The 21,746-nt window shown below is 34.4% G+C and overlaps 1 protein-coding gene and 1 long non-coding RNA gene across 2 annotated transcripts in view; one reads left to right on the forward strand and one right to left on the reverse strand.

Moving 5' to 3' along the window:
- LOC113308279 overlaps positions 1–1,067 on the reverse strand; it is a 2,705-nt gene extending 1,638 nt beyond the window's left edge. The window contains exons 1-2 of the long non-coding RNA XR_003339634.1: positions 880–1,067; positions 316–417 (exon numbers count right to left, since the gene is read on the reverse strand). This is a non-coding gene — a long non-coding RNA (uncharacterized LOC113308279). The remainder of the gene's footprint in view (positions 1–315; positions 418–879) is intronic.
- An 11,718-nt stretch (positions 1,068–12,785) lies between these two features.
- LOC113311190 (callose synthase 5-like) lies at positions 12,786–19,375 on the forward strand. The gene is made up of 6 exons (XM_026560037.1): positions 12,786–12,943; positions 17,783–17,866; positions 18,262–18,370; positions 18,452–18,603; positions 19,021–19,130; positions 19,245–19,375. The coding sequence occupies exons 1-6, from the start codon at positions 12,786–12,788 to the stop codon at positions 19,373–19,375; spliced, it is 744 nt and encodes a 247-aa protein (XP_026415822.1).
- The last annotated feature ends 2,371 nt before the right edge of the window (positions 19,376–21,746 follow it).

Below are 21,746 nucleotides of genomic sequence, written 5' to 3' on the forward strand. Positions count from 1 at the left end.
AAAGGGCGAGTACGGATACCTTGAACCGTAAATGCAAGACTAAGAAAATTTTAGCATGCAGTGGTGGATTTTGGTGTAATCTTAAAGTGCAAAGTAACTCTGTAAACTAAATTTGCAAAAGAAATTTATACGCAAAGAAAATGCATTTACCGATATGTTAAACTACAGGCTCTTTAACTGCATTCTTTTTCTACTAACCTTCATGATAAAGAAAAAAAATATATCCATTAAGACATGCCTATAACACTGCAACTACAGTAACTTTGGGATTTTACGAAAGAAGAAATTTCACAGAGGTGTTTAGCAATTAAATACCTGAGTCAAAATTATTAATGGTTGTCCTGCCAAATGCATTCTTGCCCTTTCCCTGCATTTTTATTACATCTACGGCTAGTATCCTTCCCTGTGAGGATAAACCTGAGTTATGAAAGCAGAAACGTCCAATTAACAACCAACAACCCAATAGGATTACATGAAGCTTATAATAGTTATGGAGAGTCAAGCATTGGCTCGCTTATTTTTTAAATCATTCAATTTCAGCAAAGTAATTCAAAAAATAAATGGGTTTCATGAACTTATGGTTTATTGTGACTTATAACTTCCATTCTTCTTCCTTTATCTTCAAACTTAACTTCAGGAAAATACCCAATTTCAGTAAACCCTATTTAAACCATAATTACATCAAATTAATCATTCAAAATCATCTAAACATGTTAATAATACATTCAATTTCATAAATAAACCCTAATTAAATACAAAACAAAAAAAGCCCTAACTTTTACGAACCCACCCTAGATATAAATTTCATTGTATCATCAATTTAATACAATTAAACATGTAGTTTGGGAAAAAACAAGGTGTGGGTTTGGTTTTACTTACTTTTCTGTACTGTATATAGCACTGATTCATTTATCTAACTTCAACTGCTCCTGTCTTCTTATTTAAATCACCAGCAAACTCGCCTCTTTCTTCTTTCATTAAAACTTCATAAACATTACACATGAACAGATGGATAAAGAAGATCACCTAGTTTTTTCTAAGAATCTCTCAATCGTCTCTCGGTGTTTCTCTCTGCTGCTTTTGTTAAAAACAGGAACTGAAGAAGAAGATGACGATGGTTGATAATAAGAAGAGAAGATTGTGATATGATACTGTATACATGTATGGTGTTTTGCGGTAAAAGTGTAAGACTTTAGGGCTGTTTGATTTCATCGAGAGATGTTATTCACTTGATCTGTAAACGTGGCGCCATTTACACTACAAATCTGAATAAGGTTATCTAGGTAATCTTACAGATGTACGATATCTCTTCATAAGAGATATTGACCGGTGAATATTGCGATATTTGACCATTTAAAGCCTCTTGGATGAAAAAGTGGATGGTGAGGCATTTTTCCGTAACTTTTTTCTCCTGGGCATTTTCTCAACGGGGCATGAAATATGGGGCATTTTTCGAAGTTCCCTTTTATTAATCTTAGAAAATAGAAATTCATGATTAGAAGAAAGATGACAATTTTAGCAAAAAAAAACATTAGCACTTGGAAACCTGAATTGAATAAAAAAGAAATAGTCTTGAGTATGACTTTAGATATTTTTGTGCCACCTGATGAGGCAGCATGCCGATTTTCACACAATCGTCTCAGACAGTCCATAGACGGTGTAAGTGTCCCTGCAGTGTTCTGGAATCTTGTACATTGTGCTACCAACTATGCCACCATTATCAAGTCATTCAATACCCTGATTGGCAGTGTGCATTGATTTGATGCGTTGTACTCGATTGTGAAAGAATTTTATTGTAGCATCACTTGGTGTTTGGCATACAATTAATGGTACGTCTCATCTTTATCGTTCTAATTTTTTCAGATGTCTATGAAGAAACCTTCCGCAAATACTTATGTACGTCTCAAGTCATTCAAATACTTATGTATGCCTTTTCATCAAACACGGTATAATTATGCCAGAGAACAAGAAGTAAATGGGCTGGTGTTGAACATGGCGAACGCACTCAGACTCAAAAGGCATGACAATTAATGGATGAAGTTAGTGGTAACGTTTCAGAGCTAAATAGCCTATTAATAGTTTTGACTTTTCTTCTAGTCCGAGTTATAATATTAGTTTCGTTTTCTAAAGAACGAACGAAGCCATACTTATTACAATTTTAAGTAACAGAAAAAGAAGTGGTAAAATAACCAAGAAAATTTGAGACATTTGAGAAGACTAAAAACAATCTAAGAAAATTTGGATAAGGCAGAATCGTGTGTATTATGATATATGCATTCTTTAGGATAGCATAAAAAGAAAGGAATCGACGAGTTCATGAGAGTGAAGTATCTCGAGTAAAAGATTCAACAACAAAAATAAAGCTCTGATTATCATGTTGGATTAAAGTTTTTTCAGAAGAATTTAGCTCCTTTCTTGATTCATGGATGTATGGGTGGGACGCAATTTTCACTTAGAATCCAATCCCCCTAACTGTTTCATCTTTTATTTTTTATGTTCTTGTATTTTGCTTTGTACTTCTTAGTCTTTGGTTTGATATTCGCTTTTCCAAAGTTGTCTTCTCTTTTAATGAAATTCCATTTTCAAAAGAAAAAAAAATTAAGAAAGAAAAAAAAGAGGTGCAGGCATAAGGGCAGAATTGCATTCATAAGGTAGACAACCCACGAAACAAACTATGATGGTTTATTTAAATAAGATAAACAAGATTAATATCAGAAATTGTTAGAGAAAAAACTCATTTTAAAAAAAGAGTCATTGGTGTGTGTAAACTCCAACAACACTCGGTCTTTGTTTTTCTACTTTATTCTACCAGTAGGTTATCTACAACAAATTTGAGAAGTTTTACTAATAGCTTCTCCAATGGCTTTTGTATGAGTAATAAATTCTTCATCCACATGAGATATATATCCATCCACTTTTGATAAAAACCTTTTCCAACCCTAACCTCTTGGACCAATGTGTAGATGACATGGCATAGATTTTGGTAAACATCCTCTTCCTGAACCTCTTGTTCTAGAGGTTCACCAAGAACAGTTTTTTTTAATAAAAATAATTTAACTTATTCATAGAATTGCAAATTCATATTTCGCTTTAAATTTTTTCAATAAATTTTTTTTCTCCATAATTTTCATATAGATCCATTAAATCAATGGTACATCTAATATGATAAATTCATCATATACCAATCTTATGCCTTATTTCTTATTAAACTTTTTCTAAGAATGATTATTTTTCGAAAGATAAAATAGTTTTAGTGTAACGGTATGATGTATAGCACGTTATTGATTTTGTCTATCATCATCGATGATTAACTCAAGCTTGTTCGTGGGTTTTATAACATAGGAGAGACATCAAACTATATAGGTAAACGAGGGATTCAATTAAATGATTAATTAATGTTCCATGTTTTTGTCTAACAGTAAGAACAGTTAAATCACTCATAAAAGAATGACCAAGAGGAACGATATAAAAAAAAGATTCAGAAGGATGGAAGCAAAGCTTTGGCTTTTGGTTATCTGAAAATAAATTGCATAGCTAGGCAAACAAAGAAGAAACGAAAACTGGGTTGGAGAAGAATTTTTTTTATTCCCTATTTTAGTTGTTGAGGATGTCTTCCCACAATATCTTATGTGAAGCTGACCACATGACCATTGGAAAAGCTCTAAATGGGCACTCTAAATAATTTTTAATCAACCCTTTTGCAAAATGAATAATCCGGTAGTAACATATAATTTTCCTCTTCCTAGATAACATTTAATTGTGCAGGTAAACAAAAATAAAATAAATTGGTGCCCCATATGGTAAGTACTACACTCCAACTCGTAAGGCATGACAGTTAATGCATGAATTTGGTGGTAACCTTTTGATATCCGCTCATCCACACGGCTTTGTACACCTATAAAGACCGACTTCGACTTTAATTATTCAATTATTCTTGTAGTTAGAATAATGATCATCGACTATGTTTCGCAGCAAAATAGATCACTGAATGGTTCATTTGTACCCTCGTTTATCCACATTGCCATACAATTTCACAAGCTAGTGAGATATTTGAGAAAACTAAAAATAAAGAAGAAACATTGTACAACAAACAACCATATACATAGTTTGGCCAGCCAGCCCGATATATATAGCTTGATCACGATTATGATGCAATGCAACATTGAAAACTGAGAGTCCCGTCATGTGCTACAATTCTAAAAGTATACGCATTATATTGGTGCCAGGGAAGTTCTCCAAGGTTTATATTAAGATACAATAAAATGCAATCCACTAATTTAAATAATTCAAATTAGTAGCTGATTTGTTGATCTTGTAAAAGATAAAAATTTTGTTGATTGGTATGATGTCGAAAAACAAAAAATATTTGAAAGTCATCTGCATTTTTCATTTTTATGAAAAAAACATAATGTGAAACTGTGTAACTATCCCGGATTGAATATTGTTGTGTGCAAAATGACAATTTTATCAAAAGCTTTACAAGAATTATAAACCCACCTAATGGATCTCCCGAAATTTGTTTAGAGAGAGGATTCAACGGCAGGCTTCCCATCCCTTCTTGCATTCGGGATAGGTTTTATAGGCAGAGTAATGTACGTGTAAATATGTGAATTTTGAGTATTTTGTGCGCCCTAACTGACAAGTTGCACTTCACTAAAACAAATCCCGTGTGGATTGGATTTTCTTTTCTTTCTTTTATGGTGGTTGCGTCGCTTGTTTTTCAACTGCTTCAGCATGTAATTGTCAGTACATGTTATCTTTATTGTTCTAATTTTATCTGAGGTCTTTAAAGGGGTTGTTGGTAAATAAGGCCTTTCAACAAAATTAAAATGAATTGGTACAAAACATGATGAATGTCGTCCGACTAAAAAAAGCATGACTATTAATGCATGAATATGGTGGTAACAGTTACTCATACATACCAATATTAACACCTGTAAATAGTAGTTTCGACTACTCTTCTGAGTTTTCAAGCAATTGGTAGTTTTGTGGTCTTGTGATAAAGACACTTATAAGTATGTCGTCCCAGCTTAATTTGGAGTAACTGGAAGACTCTAATGTATATGTAATTCTTTGATTTGACCTTGGATAGACCCTTGGTTCCCCTTGTTCTCTTTAATATAATCTTCTCTTTCGGGGGGGCAAAAAGAAAAAAACTCTTTCGAGTTTTCTCTAATTTTTCTAACAATACTAGTCTAATTTTTTAAACTACCTAGAGACATTTATTACTATCTTAACTGAAAAGAATTGGAGATCCTAAAATAGCTCCCAGATTTTTGAGAAAACCAAACACAACCAAAAGATTGACTATCAAGGTTAATCAAACCAACTAGACATTTAAAGATTGACTATCATGGTTTCTTTAAAACAAAAATCGGTGGTGGATACGGCTCGATGAATATATTAGTATTTGGATTGTTCTTGACCATATTTATTGGAGATTCGGAATCTTATCATATACCATGAAGTAGAAGGGATATCCAAAATGATATATATAGAGATGGATTGTTCAAAGTTAATATCAAACTATTTCAAATAATTTAAACATAAGCGACCTTATTGATATTTGTAAAGTATAAAGAGTGTTTGATCTTTTCAATGTTAGTAGTATCTTTTGAGAGAGAAAGAGAACATAAACGTTCAAAAGGGAGCAGCTAAATTTGCTCATCTTTTATGTGAAACATAACATGTAAGTTACTGTATTCATGTACAAAGATTTAAGATTTTATTGGTTCGAAATTCAGACAATACATCGGATAGTTGTTTATGTGAATAGGATAAACAAGATTAATATCACAAATTCGTAGAGAAAATACTTTCTGTAAAAGACCGAGTCTTCGGAATTCGGTAGTATAACGCCACTTTTTTTATGCATATCGTGAACAACAAAATTTTTCAAGCTTTACTAAATGGGAAGTTGGCACATCAAGTGAAACCCTATGAAAATTTCATGGTTAATTTGAACGGAAAATGGGTCATTTGTCCAAAAAATTTTAAAACATGGTTCAAATGGACGAGTAAAAATTAGTATGGGTGAAATGGACACAAAAAAAAATAGCAAGGATGAAACTGGATGCATCCTGATATAAATTAAAAATAAGAAAAAATATTTGAAAATGGGTAGGATGAAACTGGTTACATCCTGGCTATTTTTATATTTTTGTCCATTTGAACAGTATCTTTTTAATTTTTATCCATTTAAACAGTACCAAAATGTACAAGTTTTTTTTATCCAGGAATTATTAATTTTGGTCTTTTTAACCAATGTGTAATTTGAAAATATGAAGTCTACTTATCCGTAACATTCGTGAACAGAATGAAGCCGCATTTCCAAAAATTACTCACGGAAATATCCTCCAAAACTTTTATCAATGGATATAAAACGTTTATTCTATAATATCAATCCAGTTGCTAATGCACTTAGCTTACGAATGCGATGAATAGAATCATTTGGTATAAACTCCCTTATTTCCCAGCATTTTCCGACACCATATTATGATGCCACTTAAGATAATCATGCCAATCTCTACCAGTCTCTTTGACAGCGAGCAGCAATGGTGCCATTTAAGAAACGACATCATGTAATTATGTGCCTATTTGAGCCGATCAATCATGCAAATGTCTTCTAATCTCTTTTAACCAACGTGCCACTTGAGAGTTGAGTCCATCCTCAAGGACATGACACTGACATAATAAAAGGGAGAGCCGAATTTTTCAAGTCTAATTAGGCTCAATCAAGGCAAAGCCTTATTTTCAGGTCTGATATATATGTCATCATACAGACACGACATAGTGGTGCAATGATTTTGAAAAGTCATAATCACAAAAATCAAGTCTAATTCTCAAGACAGTGTCAATCAAGGCAGCCAAACCAAACACGACATACCAATGTTCCCATGAAATGAATAACCCGGTGTTTGGCATATCGCATATGTGTAGCTGCATTTTAGACGACACATATTTATTTTCATTGATCGATAGACGGCATGTTATGCTAGCAAACAAAAATAAGATGACTTGGTGGTAAACAACCAAACATGATATATGCACTCACAGTTATAAGGCATGACATTTAAGTGCATGAATTTGGTGGTATTTCTTTTACTCGGTTTTTTTTCTTTTTTTGGTGGTATCCACACCGATATGCACAGATACCTATAAATAATATCTTCGACACTGATTATGCTTGTAGTTTGAATAATGGTTATCGATTAAATTTCTAAGAAAAATAGATCACAATATACTTAATATATACGGGTGATTATTAAGTAATTAGAGTAAACTAATAGCCAAAAAAAATATCCGGTGGTAAGACAGTTGCTTACATGGTCTTTCCAAACAACGGGCTAAAAAGTGTATGCATTGGAACACAGAGGGGTTCTCAAAAAGATTATTCCCAGTTTCAAATAATTTACACAATTTCCAAGATCAATGATAATAAGTTAACACAAAAATTGTCGATTGCCGGTAGAGGCCTCTCGAAATGGAATAGAGAATATTTTGGTAAAATAGATTTTCAAATAAAACAAATTCAAGAAAGCTTATCCAATCTCCAAGCTCAGCCTTATAGTGATGCCAACTCCAGTATGATTCACCTAAATATTGAAAAACTGATTTCAGCTTTAAGGGATTCTAATGGAAAATGGCATCACTCAACAAAAGACTTAGCCAATCTTTTCACAAAGCACTTTTCTTCAATAGCAACTACAACAGCCCATACTTTTCAAGAAGATACTTTTAGTATTATTAATCTTGTTATCACTTTGGCTGAAAATGAAGCTTTAATTTCTATTCCTACAATTGAGGAAATATACAATGTTCTTATGAGCATACCTAACTGGAATGCATCGGGTGTTGACGGTTTTGCAGTTGGATTCTTTCAAACTCAATGGTCTACAATTGGGAATGATATTGTTCAAATGGTGCAAGACTTTTTTATTCATAAGAAAATGCTACCAAATATTAATCATACTAGAACTGTCTGATCCCTAAAACTCTTCATCCTGCAACACCAACTGATTATAGACCAATTGGTCTGTGCAATATAACATATAAAATCATTTCTAAGCTGCTAGTTACAAGAATGAAGCCTCTGATGGAGAAAATAATATCACTCAAGCTGCTTATGTGCCAAAAAGATATATTAATGATAATATAGTTATGGCACATGAGTTGATATATTCTATGAAGAGATCCAAGAAAAAAGATGGTCTGGTGGTTTTAAAACTGGATATGTCGAAAGCATTCGACAGAGTTGAATGGTCATTTATTGATAAAATGCTTCATGCTTTAGGATTTTGTGAAGACTGACATATTATTATCCAGCAGTGTATTTCAACAACCATTGTTTCTATTAGACTGAATGGAAGTAATTGTCAGCCTTACTCTCCTTCTAGAGGTCTTAGGAACGGAACTCCTTTATCCCCTTACATGTTTATAATTTCTATGGAGTATTTGACAAGGTCCTTATTTCATGCACAAGCTCTAAACAAGTTGCAAGGAATTCAGGTAGTAAAAAACTCCATATCCATCAATCATCTACTTTTCACAGATGATTGTATGTTGTTCTTTCAGGCTAATCAAAGAAGCATTAACCAAGTTAAGTCCTGCTTGCAAGAGTTTAGTCAGGTGTCTGGCCAAATGATAAAATTCGTGAAATTATCGACATTTATTACAGGAGATCTATCTCATGACTAGAAGATATCCATTAGGAATATGATGGGTGTTAAACAACTATGCCCTTCAGATAAGTATCTGGGACTTCCTATACTCTTAGGTAAGTCTAAGTCTAATTCATTTGGCTCTATTCAAGATTCTTATGAAAATCGACTACAAGGGTGGTGTTCAAAAACTTTGAACCAAGCAACTAGAACTACTCTAATAAAATCATTTCTTAATTCTATACCAGCTCAGTATATGAGGAATATCAAAATACCAAAAAATATTATTAACAAACTGGATTCTATTCAAAGGAACTTCTGGTGGGGACAAAGGAACTTCTGGTGGGGACAAAAGAACAACAAAGGTCTTAAACAGATTGCTTGGAGTTCACTATGTTTTTCTAAGAATAAAGGACGATTAGCTTTCAGGAATTTACAACAATACAACAATTCCCTAATTACTAAACTTGCTTGGAGGTTATGGTCAAAAGCAGATAAACCTTGGACACAAATTATGAAAGCTAAATATTCACCTTATTGTGACTTTCTTCATGTTCAAGAATCTCATAATAATTCATCTTGGATTTGGAAATTATTCGGGTTAGGGTTAGGGATTCACTTTGTAGGGAAATACCATAGATGGTATATTAGATGTGGAACCAAAACTTTAGTATGGTATGATAAATGGGTGCAAGGTTTAGATTCTCCTCCAACACCTAATGATACTCAGTTGGTGCAATCCTTATTTCCCAAAGAAACAGCTGATTTAATCCTAAAAATGCATCTGGTTCACATGGTTGTGACAGACTTGTTTGGGGGCCAAGTAGGACGGGTGAATTTTCGGTTAAGTCGACTTACAAGGCATTGAAAAATCATTCTACTAATTCAGTTCAAAAAAATCAAGTGCCAAATATCTGCAGGAAAAATTTGTGGAAAACAAAGGCTTCCGCATAAGGTCAAGATATTTATTTGGAAATTCCATAAAAGTATAGTTCCGACTAGAGTTAAATTACACACCGATAGAGAGGACATTTGAAAACACGAGGGTACCCAAATATACCTCAATCTAAAAAATTTCCACCTATAACTCCTTTCTCCTAAAGTGATTGTCTATGGACTGAGTTGAAACAATACGACTAATCGGTTCACACTTCGTGTGATCGTCTATGGATACGAGATCGAGACAATACAACAATGAAGTATGTTTACTTGATAAAGTTTCGGACTTAGCCAAACACAATAGGATTACTATCAAGTAAATAGGAATTAACGTTTGTGTATTTTACTTCTAATTATAATAAAAACAACTATAGTTGCGGAAATAGAAAAGTAAAAGACACAGCAAGATTTTGTTAACGAGGAAACCGCAAATGCAGAAAAACCCCGGGACCTTTTCCAGAATTGAATACTCTCAGCATTAAGCTATTATACAAAATCAAACCAACTTCGTATAGTTGAGACCAAGCAACTAAACCTATAGTTCACCTAGTTCCGTCCGTATTCCCACGCCTCCAACTTGTAATAAGTCACGTACTTGGAACAATTCCTTTGGTTCGTTTTCCAAACAGTAAAGGAACAACAAATCATTTTGGTTACAACTCTTTTCAACCAAGTGATGTGAGTTCGACAAAAGGCTCTTCCGTTTATCCCAATTAACTCCTTGGTCAGGTCCTTAGATCTATCTAATAACAACTACCAAAGTAATTGTCAAGATTTTGCAATCAATACTTTGAATCACAAAGAATTGTATTGATGCCGATCTACTCAACTAATCAATCCAATCTACCACAAGGATAAACCGACTACAGTTGGATCTTCTTTAACCGAAACAAGTATTGTGTACACCAAAGATTATGAACCCAAATCAGAAATCTTCTTAGATCTTCAATAAACACCTGCGCACAATCAACTTGAATCTCTTGTGATCAATCATGCACAGAATGGAGTCTGTTAATAATGGATTATTACAAGACGTCCTTAAATCTACAAACAGTCTAAAGATCCCCGTCGAAACTTCGATCTAGTTTGAGTGAATCTTATATCAGAAGAGAAGATTCTCAAGCATAAAAAAACTAGATGCAATCAAAGTTCAACAACCGTTAGTTAATTAAATCAATCGAAAACTAATAATAAACCGCAATTATCTAGTTTCCCACCCACGGTACTAATAGAGATTCTCATTCAAAAGAAGTATTTAAACCGAGCGACCGTAAGAGATTTCGCCTAATTAGGCTACTTTCCTCTCGGAATAGGAGGCTCCACCAGTAACAGCACAACTAGGTAGTTTTGCTGGCTCTGAGGATTAGTTTGCTCGAAATGCAAACTTTGATATTATAGACCAAGAATGTTTGGACACCAAGGAATTTCCAAAACCGAAAATATTTCCAAGATATGAAATATATTTCCAAATTCGGTTTCCATAATTCCTGGAAATGGTTTGTCCAAACATTGACCGAAAATCTCTTAGAAAATCTCCAACTAGTAAATGCAATTACTAATTTTCATTTTCCAAAAATAAAATTAAAAACCTTAATTAAAAGATTCTCAATTTATTTTTCGATCCGGGATTTTTTGCTTTAGCTATTAAGGAATATCGTTGAACAATAAAAGATAAGCGTTACTGCACATGTTCAAAGTATGTCGACATCTTAACTTTGTAAGTCCTCTTTCATACTTACAATCTTGAAACTGATTTGCCACACTTCCAAACAAGTTTAGAATTGGTTCACCTGACTTTCAAGAACTATGTGATTGATTAAGAACACTCAATCACCAAACATGGGTTTCACGGTTCTACCAAAACAAGTTTCGGTTCTACCTGCATGTGGGGACTGTATTTAGTCACACTAGCTTTCTAAAAATTCGACTGACTAGGTACTAGGATAGGTTCCCACATATATATGGTATCTAACTTTTAATTGTTGCACATGTCCATAGGATCGGTTCTCAATGTCTAAAAACGTGTTACACATGTTCATAGGATCGATTCCCAATATCTAGAAACTTTTTGAACCTCTTGCAAGGATGGATTCACCTTTGTGATCGGTTACACCTCTTACGAGGATCGGTTCCCCTTTGCCTTGAGTTGGTCATACCAATTACAACAAATCGATCATACCATCTCAGCTGATTACTTCAGATTGGTTTCACTAATAAAAGTCATACCAATACAAAAGTCAGGCCTTGTGAATATTTTTACCAAGAACATAAACAAGTCATGAGCGGTTATACTAATCACAGATATTGGTAATTCAAAAGATATGCAATGAATAACAATACCAATAAGCCTAGCGATTTCCATTTCGATTCACGAAACAAGTTCATCAATTTACTTCCTTTAAACGAATGTAAAACATTGTTTACTAGGATGAAATCTTCACCGCATAACCATACATAATCACAATAGCATTCAAACGATTATGTCGATGTCTTATATACAAAGTTTAACAGTTAAGCAATAAACCTCGTATTGTATTCCTTAATACTATGTCTAACTAGTGTATAATCATTCATGCTTCGCAGTTATGTTATCAATTTGCACGACTTGAAAAATACGTTACGGAATGAAACAGTTCAAGTCAAATATCACTAACCTCAAGTGGAAGGATGATGTTTTCGTTGTAGCTCCTTACTTATTCACTTCTTCAAGTCTTCACATAATACTTGTAATGTCTCATATCCTAATACTTTCAAGCTAACCTATATGAAGTTGACTCTAGTACATAATCAAGCGACTCTTTAAATGAGTTTTGGCTCACTAAAATATGACAACCAAACTTGACATACCAACGCTTGGTGGGTTCAACCGATCTATGCTATAACAATATTGAAACTGTATGTCCCAGATGTCTATCGATGGAGGAAACATAACAACATTTGATCATTGATTGTGATAATTCTAGATCTGTCTGGTTATACAGATGTAACAAGCTGGATTAGAAGCTGGTTCGACACAACAGATTCTGCTAGCGGCCATAGTAGCAATCATTGGGTCTTAAAATTTATGATCATAGCTTGGACCCTCTGGAGAAACAAGTGTTTAAAAGTCTTTGAAAATAAAAATCAAAATATTCTGAAATGATACATTATATCCACAGTATGGTGAATCAATGCTCAGAGGATAACATGTCATCACAATACTCAGTTGTTCAGTCCTGGTCACCTCCTCAGATGGGTGAATTGAAAATTAATTTAGATGCTTCTTTCGATTATAACACATCTGATGTTGGTGTTAGTTTGATTATTCGTGATTCAACGGGTCAATGCAGATGCATCAGGGGCAGGTAATTCAATGGAGGAGTATATCCAGATCAAGATGAGTGTTTGGCCATGAATGAAGCTATCTTATGGGCCAAAGAAAGAAACTTGCACAAAATAAATTTTGAATCTGATTGTACAAATATAGTTAACTCTATCAAGCAAGACAAATCCTACGTCCACAAGATGAATCAAGGAATTGTAGATGAAATAAGGCACATGCTTTCCTCTTTTTCCTCCTTTTCGGTCAATCAGGTCAAAAGAACTGAAAACAATGCTTCTCAAGTAATTGCTAGTAAAGCTAAAACTGATAGGTCTTGTTTTGATTTCAGTTGTAACATCCCAGACTTGTTTATGAAAGTAATTAGGGATGATCAATCTGTCAGTAGAAGTTATGTAAGATAGCTTAATGAATGAAATGCTTTCTTTTGCATCAAAAAAAATACATAATTTATTAGCTTTGTAAAATATAATTTTTTTTTTAAATTTTCAACATTATCTAGTACGTTTCGACAGCAAATAACAAAACCAACAGAAAAAAAGAAATCTACAGATCAGCTAAGTGATCAAAGAAAAAAGGAGGAGTAGAATGTGGAATATTCCCCTTAAAAGCCTTGACAAAATAAGCTCTTACGTTGAACGGTGATGAAACTCTCGTTTCTTATTGGCCGAAATAGGGCTTTTCTAATGTAGAAGCTATGGTGAGGACACTTGGCATAATTCTATTGATCGAAATATTAAAAATCTGGTCACACTTTGTTTACATTAAGTATTTAACCATCTGTTAGTAACGTCGTTTACAAAAAGGAAGGTGGACAACACTTCCGTCAGAGTTTTAATCTAATTAATTCTGTTACACCGTGTTTACACCAAATACTTAATGGTACATTAGTAACACCGTCTTAGGTGGACCATACTTCCACCAACCACGAAATATTCCCACGGCATCGATATATAGACATCTGTCTGATCCCTTGGTTTCTTGATTTCGCCAGGCTTCTGTTAATACTTCGATAACATCATGGACAGTTTCATTATGTTTCCTTGTACACAATGTTTCCTTATATGTAGCGTTTCCTAATACCATTGTGTTTCGGGTAAATAAAATTGTTTCTAATACTAATTAAGAAGATTATTATAAAAGTGTAAAACTAAAAACTAATCGGCGTAAATTGGGAGAAGTGGTCTAAAATTACTGTAGCTAACACTACACCAGAAACCTTAATTTACCACGTTTATTTCAGTTGCTAATAATTTAAACAAAGCTTATGTACGTTTCCCACACGGCGTCACAAAATATAGGCAACGTCTGTAAACGTTGCTTAAATTAATTAAAACAACGTTTCAGACTTTCTTCATCCGTTGCTTTAATTAGACTTAATGCAACGTATACATTAATTTAAGTAACGAATATATCCGTTGCTAATTCTTTTTCAGAATTAAAAAAAAAACACAGTATCTACATTGATATTTTCGAAATTCTGATATAAAAAATAATATAAAACCCTGACCAGATAAGAAAATTAGTATAAAGCTACGGTTATCTTGGTCTTTATTCAGATACATTCTTCACATGTTGCAGCTAGCTTGCTCGTTCTTAGCCTGAACTCAAAGAATGATTCCAACATCCTGTGCTTGCTGACAACATTCATGATTCAACATCGAAATTGACAATTACTTCTATTTCTCAAACATGAAAAGTATCAGCAGGGAGGGGATTGAAAAGAAAGTGCAGCGAACATACCTTATTCCCCATTAAGAATAAGGGGAGCCATATATTCCAGCCAAATTCTGTGTGTTTCTTGATGCAACTCTCTTTGGTCCAGATTCTGCACTAGTAGATGAGTTGTTTAATGTAAAATTTTGAATGTAACTGATATAAAAGCATCTAAAACGTAATGGTGAAATTTTGAACATGAGTAAAAAGACCTAAAACACCTATCTTCTTCACAGCCTAGAACAAAACAAGAGATGTGATTAACAATGATAGAAAATAAAAGAACTAAGAAAAAAACTGAACGACACAACAGAACTAGGAGAAATAGAGAGAGATATTCTCCACTATGGTCTCGAACAATGTGAACTTCATCATAGTGTCTCCAAAAATATTAGTCCTTGAGAGTTACTAAATGTTAAGCAAGGATAAGCTGAGAAAGGAACTGCGTCGAAGAAAACATTTATAAGGAAACAACAAGTACACTTCACTTTTTATTCTAAGATATCAATCGTTGGACAATACATGTGCGTATACATGTATATAGGAAAGAATAACGGATGACGCCATAAAGTTCCACATGAAAGGTAAATACATACCGGTTGTAACCTTCAGACCTGATGAACTTCGGAAGTCCATCTGACAGTCCCCTTCAAAACCCTGGGCAGTGTAACCAAATAGGGTAGAAGAGTTACCTCACAGAGAGTTGAAATTAAAAAAATACAAAAGATAAAGACCTATACTTAAAAGATAAATGGTGAGTTCAGGGAAACCTAAAATAGTATGAGAACCCCACTAAGGTATATTAAATCAAAACAGCACTAACATAAAAACCTAGAGCAGAACATCTTCTGATTTATGCAAGTAATAAATACCGATATCCTGATCTAATAACCGACACAATATCAAATATTAATGAAGTGATGAATTATTTGCCATCCTAGCATAAATATAAAATAACTCATCCACGTTCATAATTTAAGAAAATTAACGATCGAAAACCCAATTTACAACCAAGCATAGAAGTCTAAATTAGCAAGGAAACATATACAGTAGAAAGGACAACAACAACACCAGAGAGTTTTATAACTATCTCGTTCAGCTTTCTTTTACCTAATGTTACATAATAACGAGGTTTGGTAATAAATGAGTCACATAATACGAAAATTTGGTACCCAGAGTATATGATACCTTTATCGCGTCGAACAGGTGTTCTAAAAGAACGGAAATCTAAAGAGTTAAAGCACCTAGCCATCCAATTGCTTCCCGTATCATTATCTCAGGTGCCTTATCATCGCCGAGCTCCTCTTTAATTGGCTCCTTCACCTACAAGATTTTAGGTAACAAATATTAGAAGTTGCATCTTCATAATTTAGTTAGTTCTGTTCACTAGCGATAACTGGCAACATTACACCCATAACAGACATCAGGGAAATCCTGAATTCACTACTGCACTTGCTTGTTGGATAGATAAGCCCATTTTAATTGCATTTACACTAGAATACTAGATCGATACAGTATGTATGTGAACAACTCTCAAGTAAGAAATCATGACATGAATTAGCATCAGTTACAGAACACAGTAATAAGATACCAGTAGGCCCTGTGAAGAATGCTAACAATATTGCCTATATTGGACAATAAGAATAACATGACATGAATTAGCATTAGTTACAGAACACAGTCAGATTGCACTATAAGAACATGCATCTCATATCAAAAGGTGTTGGCATAGAAAGTAAGCTACTTACCAAGTCACTGAAGTCGTATGTCGAATTGAAAATTTTGGAGAAAACCGGAGCAACACTTGGTCACTAGCCTGATTTTATAGGATCTCTTCGAACAAATCCTTTTGCTGTAGTTAATGTATATACAATTAATAAATATACCAATGCAAAGCTCTGTTTGATTTTACCAAGAGATATTTAACGATGAAGTGAGCGAAAACATCACAACGGAGTTGCTTCTTTTCCCACATGGTCTGCCTATTAACTCCCCATAGTGAGTCAGCAGACTCAGCATAAACATGGTGTTAAACTTGAAAAGAATTAGCTTCAAATCCTTCGAGCCCAAGATCTAAACTGTAAAAGTATTAGCTTCAAATTTTCGACTTAAATACAAACGCAATTTCAATGAGAAATGATGTGCATTTTACCAATTCATCCTCCCACACACCATATTTTTTTTTATAAAAGGTCGATCAGGTCCAATAAGACCAAGTTGGACGACTAATATAGCTGCTTCTGCATCCAAGGAAACAATACAAAGTAAATTTAGTATACAAATGGAAAATTAAAGGATTATATGCAGAAGTAGGCCTGGTCTGGACCCTCACTTTCATTTCTAGGACACTTTTTTTATTTCTTGCAAAACTAGGCAAGTTAAACGGATTCCATCCACTTTAACCATCTCGGTCAATTTATCGCGTTGACTGGACAAATTCTCGTCAAAATATCACTTAGCGATATATCGTGGGTGTGCGGAGATTACAGAATTAACCTTCTCTTCTCTCTGGTTCTTCTAAAACCGGAATCGAGGAAAATCATTTCTCTTTTCTTTTCTTCTTCTTTCTTATCTTTCTTTCTTCCATGTTCTTCAGATGTTGGTGATTTTAGAAATTGAAATCGAGACTTTTGAGATCGAACGAGGTAGGGAATGGTCAAAGGTTATCTGATAGAGGTGGTGATGATACGACTATCGTATTCAGAGTTCACGGAAAAGGTAAATCGGAGATTTACTTTAGGGTTTCGAATTTATTGAAATTGTTCTGTGAATGTGTTATGTTTTGATAGATTATAGGTGGTTTTTGATCTTAATTGTGCTGGAGATGATTGCATAGAGTTTAATTTTAGTTTTTCAGTTAACTGAATTAGAAATTAGGGTTTTTAAGATTGAGTTGTTGATGTGGAATCTTAGATGAAGGAGATGAATTAATCAGTGGTGATTCGAGGAAGACTTGAGGTTGTTAAATCTAGGGTTGTATACTGATTTGGCGTTGCTAATTTAGACTATTGCAGAAGACAAATTAAAATTGGGGATTTCAATGGAGTTCTGAAATTGTGGAAGAACAAAGGAATTCAGGGAATGGGTGTTGATCAAATTCAAGTTGCAGGTAAAGGACATGAATGATTTGTTGGTGTTCTATGTGCAGAAATGGAATTGGTGATCGATATTCAGGTGTTGATGAATTTACTATGTTGGTTGGTGGTAGTGACGCTGCAGGGAGTCTTCAGAAGTAAATGATGAGATTAATGTGCATTGTTAGAGTGATGAATGAATCAAAATCCAGAAGATGGTGGTTGTTTTTATCAACATGGGCTCAATGGCCGTGAACCATGTTTGAGGAAATGCTTGAGTGCTAGCTGAAGTTGTTATTGTTGTGAAGCTTGGGTATGTGTTATTGTTGTTATTGTTGTGAACCATGTTTTAAAGTTGTGTGTATGTTGTTGGTTCGATATTTAATGATATGCTGTGGAGATGGTGATCAGCAGTATGGAGGATAAATGAAGTTGAATCAGTTGTTTGGGCATGGATTTGATGGTGGGGTAACTGGTGGTAGTATGCAAAAGATATAACAATGGAGTAATGGGCTGCTAACTTTTAGGTTGCTTTCTCTGAATTATTTTACAGTGAATTGGCTGAACTTGGTTACACTTACAGAGATCATCTTTTCGCTGCTATTGACCCAATACCCGCTATTGCTTTCCCTCCAGTAGCAACGACACAATGGCAAGAGCAGGTACAGATGATCTATCTCACTCTCTTTTCTACCATCGTGTCATCGTAATAAAATTACATAGCTTTGATCACTTTGTTTCAGATAAAGAGTCTCGAACTCCTTTTGACAGTAAAAGAATCTGCACTTAATGTTCCAACTAACCTTGAAGCACGTAGAAGGATTGCGTTCTTTACAAATTCTTTGTTTATGGAGATGCCACGAGCTCCCCCAGTTCGTAAAATGTGGTCATTCAGGTTTGAATTGTATTGCTATTGACACAATTAGCTTCAGTAATATTTCTGTAGTCACTTTTCCTAGGTTTGAATTGTATTTTTATTGACACAGTTAGCTTCAGACATATTTTTGTAGTCAGATTTCCTTTTCGGTATAACACATCACATTATAGGCTTTATACAAGGGGTATATCAACTGTTGATTTTCTTACAATCATTATTTCATTGGTGCATATAGAAATTTATAGAATTTCTACATTTTATTTTGTTGTTCCTTGGTAGATAATTAGCAACCTAGTTGTTCGCTAACTTAGTTATGTTTGTAAGCTTATAGCTGAACGGGAAGGATGTATTCTTTTCAAACAACATTTATGAGGGGTTGCCGACTTCTCTAATAATATTCTCATGTTTATTCCTATTTTGAATTTATGGTGTCAGTGTTATGACTCCTTATTATAGCGAGGAGACTGTGTACTCTAAAAGCGACCTTGAGTTGGAGAATGAAGATGGTGTATCCATTATCTTTTACTTGCAAAAAATCTTCCCAGGTATGAAGTGTAATCAGATAACATTGACAGTGTGACTCACCTTGATACTTTTAGCATTTTAGTGTTCGTGATTGGTATCACTAATGTTCTCTTGGCTGTCACTTGATTCTTCAGATGAATGGAACAACTTTATCATTCATACCACCACCCATTTTTCAGATCTGAAAATGAAGAGAAGCAGAAGTATGTGGTTGTGGAGATGTTCATTTATGATTTATGGAGAAGAAGATAAGAGTGCCACGTGAGCAGTGCCACGTAAGCAGAGCCACATGGGTCTTGCCACGTAACCTGTGCCACGTACGCAATGGGTGGTGACGTATAAAGAGTCAAAGTAGCTGGTTGGGTCGAAATAACCGATTCAAAGGACTATCTTGTCATTTTAAGTGCACCTAACGGTGCTAACTTTCCATCCATCACTTTTGGTCAAAACTTGCCTAGTCTAGCAATAAATAAAAAAAGTGATCTTCATTTGAAAAGCACCAAAAAAAACAGGCCTATTTATGTGAAAAGCCCAAAATTAAAAGATAGAACCTATAACGAGGAAACAATGCACCATAAAAAACTTACAGGATGAGTGATACGTGAGCTAGACAATTAGAACAAAATTGAACTTTCATGATTGTTAAAACAATGACTATGTCTCTAAAAATTAGAGCAGAAGTCCTACGAGTTCCTAATGCTTCTAACAAAAACAACCTAAAATAGATGTGTTCATAATCAACACTATTTCACTACCATCCACTAGACAAGGGCAGTGAGGATCTCACTGCCTAGTCATCTAGCTCATCCTGCATCTATAAGGAATGGCATACCAAACTTATTCATCTACGAAACATGAGTACAATTTCTTACTCTCAGCAAAATCCCACAGCGAAGTCGCACCTCATCCTCGCGATACACCTTCTCAGATTTTTGACACATACTAATAATTTTACCTTTTTTAAACCTGCATTTAGGGCAGAGAGTTCATTTTATTCTCTGCTAGTAAAACCTCTCCTGCCATACGAGATAGTGGAGCAGGCACCATAGATCTTTGAACAGGCTCTGAAGGTGGTTCTCAGGCCAACATAGCAAGTCATCTTACAGGAATTAACACAGATAGGTAGAAAATCATCGAATAAGACGGCTACTTACCACAAGCAATACTTGTGTCCAGGTTGAAGTCTCGAACCCCTAAATTATAAACAGAAAAATAATTTAGATACACATCAAATAAACCTCTAAGATCAAGTAAAAATTAGGAACAAGATCTTACTTAATAGCATCAGGGATAACAATACATTTACCATGAGTGGTGCGTAAAGGCAGGTGCATAAGCTGATGATTACAATATCAATAACTTCACCACCAACAAGCTCATCACAACCACCATCAATGAAGCTACCACCAACACCAATAGCCACAAACAAGTCAAAAGCTACAGAACCACAAGGTTCAACACCAAACCATCACTAACAACTACAACAAGCAAAGAAGTACCACCAACTTGCAGCCAACCGCTAGCAACAACATCTCCACCCACTGTAACAAACCTCCAGGAATAATGAATATTCAACTTTTATCTGCATCACCACCACCACCATCCATTCTCATAGCAGAGCCAGGGCTTTTTCACAAACACCAAGTAAATGAGGCACCACCACCAATTAAACCCAGTTTACAGCACTAACGACACTACCAACACCTGCTTACCACACCACCGACTCCTAAGAAACATAAAATGCCCTTTTCACCTGCAAAATCATCAATACCACATGACCAAAAAACTGAAATCAAAAGGATACCCATAGTTTAAAACTCCATCAAATACAGTAAATAAAAATAAAAATTACAAAATCTGTCAATAATATGAACAACCAAAAGATGTTCTTCGTAGAATTAGGTCAAAATTGTTGGGACATGTAATTTTTAATAGTCTAGAATGTTCCAAACAAGTGTAGAAAAGTGTCTGAAAGCAAGCACTCTAAAATGTGCTACAGTTGGCTAAATTAGTAAAGTCATTTGATAAGTAGAATGTTCTAGAAAATGTGAGGTCAGTCAAAGTCCTCAATATAAAAGAATTGTTAGTAGCTGGAGTATTCTAGAGTGGGTCTTAGACTAGAATGCTAGAGAGAGTTCTAGAGAGTTTGTAGTCCGTTTGTACCGCCTATAAATAGGCAGGTCCTACACCAATTGTAAAGCAAACAACAGATTATTAATACAAGAGAAACATCAAGTTACAAAGTCTTGCTTCCACCTTCACTAATAGAGTTCTAGGAGCTCTATACGAGCAAGCCACTATGCTCGTATATCTCCACAAATATTACTCAAGTGTTTCCAAGTTCATCAATACATTTCAACTTCTAACATGATATCAGAGCATCAAAATAATTCAATTTCTAACATGGTATCAGAGCGGGTTCGATCCAAATGGGCGTTAAAGTTTCCGCTACGATCTGAAGGTGATAATTCCGCACAAATGAAGTTTAAAGAAGATGAGAAGACGCAAGGTACGTCTCAACTATCCAAGTTTCCTACTTGTTTTACAATCCCCAATAGAATCTAGTTATTACCCAATTCTAAGTTTAGAAAATTATGCAAAAAAAAAAAAAAAAAAAAAAAAAAAAAAAAAAAAAA

This window comes from Papaver somniferum, chromosome 9 (genome assembly GCF_003573695.1).
Source record: "Papaver somniferum cultivar HN1 chromosome 9, ASM357369v1, whole genome shotgun sequence".
In the NCBI taxonomy this organism is placed as follows: Eukaryota; Viridiplantae; Streptophyta; class Magnoliopsida; order Ranunculales; family Papaveraceae; genus Papaver; species Papaver somniferum.